This window comes from Cornus florida, unplaced genomic scaffold, assembly GCF_030987335.1.
Source record: "Cornus florida cultivar Cherokee Brave unplaced genomic scaffold, ASM3098733v1 CherokeeBrave_3.0.0_Hap2_Chr02, whole genome shotgun sequence".
In the NCBI taxonomy this organism is placed as follows: domain Eukaryota; kingdom Viridiplantae; phylum Streptophyta; class Magnoliopsida; order Cornales; family Cornaceae; genus Cornus; species Cornus florida.
The window spans coordinates 32,229,095-32,236,117 of NW_026775572.1; the positions used below are offsets into that span (position 1 = coordinate 32,229,095).

Genomic DNA, 7,023 nt, shown 5'->3' on the forward strand with positions numbered 1-7,023 from the left:
TTGCCTTAAAGTGTTGGAGACACTATTTGTATAGCGAGAGATTCGAGGTGTTCTCGGATCACAAGAGTCTCAAGTACCTTTTCTCCGAAAAGGACTTGAATAACAGACAAAGACGATGGTTTGAATTTTCGAAACATTATAATTTTTATTTGCAGTATCATCCGGACAAGGCCAATGTGGTAGCAGATGCCTTAAGCCAAAAATCTCGTGGAACTTTGGCTAAATTAGCCATTCAAAAATGGAAGATGTTTGAAGATAGGACTTAGCAGAGATAGGATTGTACTATTTTGATGATGAAGTTTGCAGTGAGTCGGCATTTTTGTTCAGTCTTGTGGCTCAGCCTACTCTTGTTGGATGAGTGACTGAGTCACAAATACAGGATCTGGATTTGGATGCCATTTACACTTTGATCTCCAGTGGCGAGACAGTGAAAGATTGGACCTTGCATACAGATGGAGGTTTACGGTTCAAAGGTTTGTTGGTTGTTTCCACAGTTTGTCGTGAAAACATCTTACGGGAATTTCACACTTCCCGCTTTACAGTTCATCCTGGTGGTACAAAAATATATCACAATTTGAGACGTCAGTATCGGTGGAACGGAATAAAGGAAGATGTGGCACAGTTTATGGCTAAATGCTTTACTTGTCAGTAGGTGAAGGCTGAGGCATCAGAGACCAGCTGGTTTGTTGCAACCATTGCCTGTAGCTCAGTGGAAATGAAAGTAGATTCCTATGGATTTTGTGACAAGTCTTCCAAATTCCCGGAGGGGCAATGAGGCCGTATGGGTCATTATTGATAGATTGACCAAGACGGCTCACTTTCTACCTATTAAGGCAACAAATGATGCAGAGGCACTAGGTGTTTTGCATGTAAAAGAGATTGTGAGGTTGCATGGGTTCCAGTAGCCATTGTTTCAGATAGGGATGCCGAGTTCACTTTGAAGTTTTGGGAAGGACTTCAAGCGGCGTTTGGCTCAGCGTTGCACCTTAGTACGACATTCCATCCACAGACAGACGGCTAGTCGGAGCGTACCATCCAGATTTTGAAAGATATACTTCGAGGATGCGTACTGGATTTGGGAGGTAGTTGGGAGGATCACCTTTCACTTATTGAGTTTGCCTACAATAACAGTTATTAGGCGAGCATTGAAATGGCTCCATTTGAGGCGTTATATGACAGACCTTATAGATCTCCAGTTTATTGGACTGAGGTAGGTGAGACAGCCACCTTAGGACCTGACATTGTACTCGAGACTACTGAGAAGATTAAGTTGATCAGATAGAGGTTGCTCACGGCTCAGAACCGACAGAAGAGTTTTGCGGATAGGCAGAGACGGCCACTATCCTTTGAAGTGGGAGACCACATTTTTCTACGTATTTCTCTAAGGAAAGTGTTAATGAGGTTCGGGAAGAGTGGCAAGTTATCGTCACGATTCATAGGACCTTTTGAGATTTGGACCGAGTAGGAGAGGTTGCCTACAAACTTGTATTGCCACCCCAGTTAGATAGGGTCCACAATGTTTTTCATGTGTCGATGTTGTAGAAGTATGAACCAGATTCGTCTCACATTCTGAGTTGGGTTGATATGGATATTGATGAAGATGTCTCTTATGAGGAGGGATCAGTTCAGATCTTTGACACACGACAGAAGGTGTTAAGGGATAAGACGATACCGCTAGTGAAGGTTTTTTGGAGACACCACAGAGTTGAAGAGGTTACTTGGGAGCTTGAACAGAAGGTTTGCTTAAGTACTCGACGTTGTTTTCTCCCTCATGTATGGTTTGATTTCAGGGACGAAATCATTTTTAAGTTGGGGAGATTGTGATTTTTTTCTAGAATTTTTCATTTTTGCAAGGGCATTTTCATCTTTTCTCATTTTACGTGCCGGACATTATGGGGTGTGCCGAGTGTGTCAGAGAGTTAGTTGGGGCATTCCATTGAGCTTATAACTCTTGGAAATGCAAGGGTTGCTGTTTCATTATTTTTTCGTTTTCCGAACCGGAAAGTCCCAACGAGACCCGCTACCAGAATTGTCGTGTACGGGGTTATGGTTGGGTCCATTTGCATCATATTCATTTTTATTTAATGTGTTTTATGTGGTTGTGAATTAATATATGTGTGTGTGTATATATATAACTATGGTTGGAATTAAAAAAGGAGAAGATTTTTATTTTAAAAGGTGGGATCCACATTTTTAAAAAGAAAAATGGCAAAGAAGCCATTTTGGCTTCACATTTCCCACTTCTCTCTCTCTCTACGCAAGTCTCTCTCTCCCTCTCCCTCATTCTCTTATTTTTTCCTTTTTCTTTTTTCTACAACAAAACTTCAAATCTCTATTTCTCTCAAATCGTTGAGAGATTTTTGATGCCGTTTGTGGCAAATTGAAGAGCTCGACAAGATCAACGATTTGATCGGAGCCAATCTCCATTTTGTGCACCTTGGGATATCGAAAATTAGGGTTTGGATTCGGCAAAAATTTAGGGTTTTGTTTCCTTTTGAGGTAGGGGTTCTTAATTCACAAATCTCTTTGGTTTTTGTGAGTTAATTTCCTCAAATTTATGATTTTACATGCTTAAATTGTGAATATTTCCATGCAATGTTCCTTCTATGTTGTGCAAGCATGTGATTGTGTGTTAATTACTAAAAGATGGCAAAGCATGTCTAGTTGATGATAATTTTATGCCTTGTTGTCTTTAGTGTTATATTTTGTGAATAAAAAGCATGAAATTATACTTAGAGAATTCTTGTATAAAATGCCTATTGTTGACTATTAACTTAAAGAACATGAAATTTTTCGTATATACACAACATTGAATTATATGAGACATTCATGCATTCATTGGGAAATAAATTAGAAATTGATTTTTAAAGAAATGAAAAAGGGTTTTGGGAAAAGTTTTGAAAAGAGTTTGTAAAAACCCGGCTGCCTAGGAGTTACCTAAGGACCGTGGCGTTAGTATGGCCTAGAAGAGACTGGGGAGATCGCCATAGCGTGGTTGAGTTACCTGGCCCCAAATGACGCCATGGAGTTACTATGGGTCAGGGACAGTTAGCCAATCCTCCTCTCATGCCGCCATGGAGTTGCCATAGGACGGGTTGCACTAACGGTTTGAAAATGATGACGAAAAAAAGGTTTTGAAAATGGGGAGCGACATTGCACAACATTCATTGCCATTGTACGGCATAATTCATTTGTAATTTGGGTTGTTGGTTTTGTGCATGGCATGATCCCGCTTTCTCATTTTCATTCATTGTATGGATTCACAGGGTCATAAGAGGTGTGTCTTAGGCACCTCCTATTGAGCAATAGTGTTCACCCCTTTATTAACATTTTTCAGGTTCGGGAAAAGAGGTGGCGGATGACAATCCACCACAGTATTAGTTCGTACTAGAGGACTGATTTCTTTTGTACCTTTTGTAATTAGACCCCACTTTGTAAAGTATTAACTATAAATGTACCATTTTGCAACACATGATGTATTTATATTCTCTATTTTGTATATGATCATTGGGGGAATGTAAGAATGACAATGTTATATATTTCTAGTGAATGTAATGTATTTGAATTTTCCATTTCACTCATGATGACGAGTATGATGGAGGAATGGTGTCAAATTATTGCTGTGAATTCGGAATTTGGTTGCGGCAGGTTTTGTGTTGGTTGGCTCATAACAAGTCTAGTCATTCTAATGTTTTTGCTGCAGATAGTAGCTTCCCAGGCCTATTGGCTGGCTGACAAAGATTCTGAATGCACATCTTGGCACTCCAGAGAGTTGAGTGATAGAAAATCTTGTTTTGGCCGGCTGAACCTCACCATCACACTCTCTCACCAGCTGGCTGACAGTTCATTTTGGTAAAGTCCCGAGAAGGTGCATTTTTAGAAATCATTTCAGTTGGCTAATTATCTCTATCAGCAGACCGACCCTACCCTGTCAGCCGGTCGACTAAGGGCCATCAACCGGCTGACCCTTCCCCTTTGACCTACTTACTTGACCACCTTGTAAAGGCTATACCTTGGGCCTTGGACTGACTCGTGTGCCATATATTGACATAGAAATGGACGGTGTTGACTTAGTTGACATCGGATTTTGGTAAGGACTCGATTAATGGTTCGGACCCACGGGTTCGGGTCGTTACAATATATATATAGGCATATAGAGATAACGATCAGTCGAGCGAGATCGAGGAAGAAATAATGAGGGATTTGTTTGGTGGGGTTTTGGGTCAAGTAATAGAAAGGTGTTATGGTCTTTTAACCTTCATAAAGGTGGTATAGTTATTTAATTAACTTTGGGATAGTTATAGTATTTTAAAATAAAAGATAATTCATTAATGAGTTTAGAAACCTGAAATATATATATATATATATATATATATATATATATATATATTGTCTCCCTTATTTTATTAACAACAAAATCAGAATTATAATTTTGTTTAAACATGTAATTTGTATAAATCATGTAATTACAAGTGTCAGGCTCATTTAAAGTATAACGATTTAATTTAATTATATAAGGAATGTGATTACTGAACACATAAAGACTCATTCAAGTTTAGCAATCACTATCAAGTTTTGCAAAGAAAGTGTTATTAGGAAAAGTGTTCATACATGCACTAATACAAAGATGATTTTCAATATGGTAATAGTTTTATCTTGGTGTTGATACTGAGTGACATATTGCAAATTTGTTCGAAGAGAGCACTCAAAAGAGAGAAGAGAGAGATGTCTTGCTAAAAGAAAATGTGATTAATTAATGTAATGCTCCAATTACATATTAGACTCGGTGCACATCAAAAGTCGATTAGTTGTCCAAACTACCCTTAATATCTTTGGACACTACTTTTATACACGTAAATACTATTTTTGTGTACATCAAAGGCATCATATGACACGAAGTGGGTATCGTTTACATGCAGATATAGAAACACCAAATTTTGTTGCAAAAAAATTAGCTTTGTGAATACCGACGGAGCCAATGCCGGACAAGCTGTTGCTTTGGGGAGCATAGCCTCACATGATACATACTATAAGGCCTAGTTTGGTGTGATGGAATGGAATGACCATTCCATTTTCTCATTCCCTTGCTCTTGTTTGGTATGCCACATTAAAAGTGAAATTGCCATTCCCTGGAATGCTTATTCTAACTTTTAGATGGAATGACCATTCCTCTTCTGGACTTGTGGAATGGCCATTCCATTCCTACTAAATTAAAATAATAAAATGAAAAGACGAAAAAACCCCTAGGCATTCTTCTCATACAGATCTGACTATCTTCATCTCTCATCTCTCACTATGTGACGGTGCACCCTTTCTCTTTTTCCTCTCTCTCTTCACACTGCACTGCCATATGATCCAGTAGTTTTGCAGCCAATCCTTATGCCTTAGACTTGTTGGCCACTGACCATGTCCATCAAACAATTGATATAGAAAGTAGCAATGAGGACAGCTCGAGACAAACCTGAAGGAGACTTGTGTCTAGCAGGTGTGTTCCCTATGTGAATCTTGTTTATGGACTGGTGTGGGTGGAGACGTCGTTTCAGAACGTGTGGCTCAGAAAGAGCAAGGCAAATGACCAAATGCGTGAGGTGAATTTGACGTGATGGTCAGCCTTGATTTGTAACATTATCACAAAGTTCAATTCGAAACGGAAGAAACGAACATCGCTCTCTATTGTGCTTTGTAATTTGTTTTATATATATATATTATATATATATATATATATAGCTCTCTATTTTGCGGTTTGTGCTATGTAATTTGTTTTATACATATTTTATAAAATAATTGTATTTTTTTGCATTTTATAAAAATGAATTAATTAGTATAAGCTAATTTTATTATAAATAAGAATATATTATGTAGTTTTAATATAGCTGATATATTACAATCAAGGATATTTTGAAGAAACTAATTTATAAATCATTCCATTCTAACTTTTTATTTGATTTAACCAAACACAAGAATGAGAATAATTATTCTATTTGCATCCAAACAGTGGAATGAGAATGGTTATTCCATTCTTACATCATTCCCATTTACGTTTCATTCTTGTCTCATTCTATTCCTGCATACCAAACATGCACTAAGTGTTCCTTCGAAGGATACCAGGACACCTTGTACGTGTGTTCCGGCACAAAACTTTTCTACGAATGCAACATCTTTGGAACCGTAGACTTCATCTTCGGCGACGCAACCAGCATGTACCAGAACTGCAACATACGGGAGAAATCCCGGGAAGGAAGGAATGCCCATTGTTGTACAGTTGACAGAAAGGATGGCGCAAATAGTGACACTGGGATAGTGATTCAGAATTGCACCATCACAGTGGCACCAAATTTTGAACCGTCAAATTCTGATTTCAGAGCATTTCTTGGACACCCATGGCGAGAGTATTCTAGGGTAGTGGTAATGGAGTCTTTCTTAGGAGATATCGTAAATCCTGTTTGCTGGACACCGTGGGACAATAACTCTAGATTGGATCATTTGAGCTACATTGACTATGACAACAGGGGTCCGGAGCTGCAACTAGTGGCCGGGTTTTCAAATTGTAACCAGCTCCGGTCAAATGCTACAGTTTACGGCTAAAAACTTCATAATGCAAATAACTGGTTACCTTCAACTGGCGTACCTTTCATTCCCGGACTCACTGTAGGTCAAAAATAATGTAATATCTATTGTTTTATCACTCAACACACACACAAACATTGCAACTGCTCTTCTTTTTTTTCTTTTTTTCTTTTTTTTTTTTCCTTCTTGCATCTGGTTGTTTAAATTTGCTCTGTTTCGCGCCTTCACTCGATTAGAGTGTGTGTTTTTGGGCTGTGTTGTGCGTGATTGGACAGTACATTATCTTCCTTAGATACTATGGATACCCAACAAGATGATCCTTTTAGACAAAAATTTAAAATTTATATATAATAATATTATGTGATTCCATTCATTATAATGTAGAGAAATTTAATATAATATATTATTATATTTAAATAATATATATATATATATATATATATATATATATATATA

General features: G+C 37.9%; 1 protein-coding gene across 1 annotated transcript; it reads left to right on the top strand.

The window, feature by feature from the left end:
• Window positions 1-6,198: 6,198 nt before the first annotated feature.
• Window positions 6,199-6,585, top strand: LOC132295990 (pectinesterase-like). Its single transcript, XM_059794247.1, has one exon. The coding sequence runs from the start codon at window positions 6,199-6,201 to the stop codon at window positions 6,583-6,585; it is 387 nt and encodes a 128-aa protein (XP_059650230.1).
• Window positions 6,586-7,023: the final 438 nt, after the last annotated feature.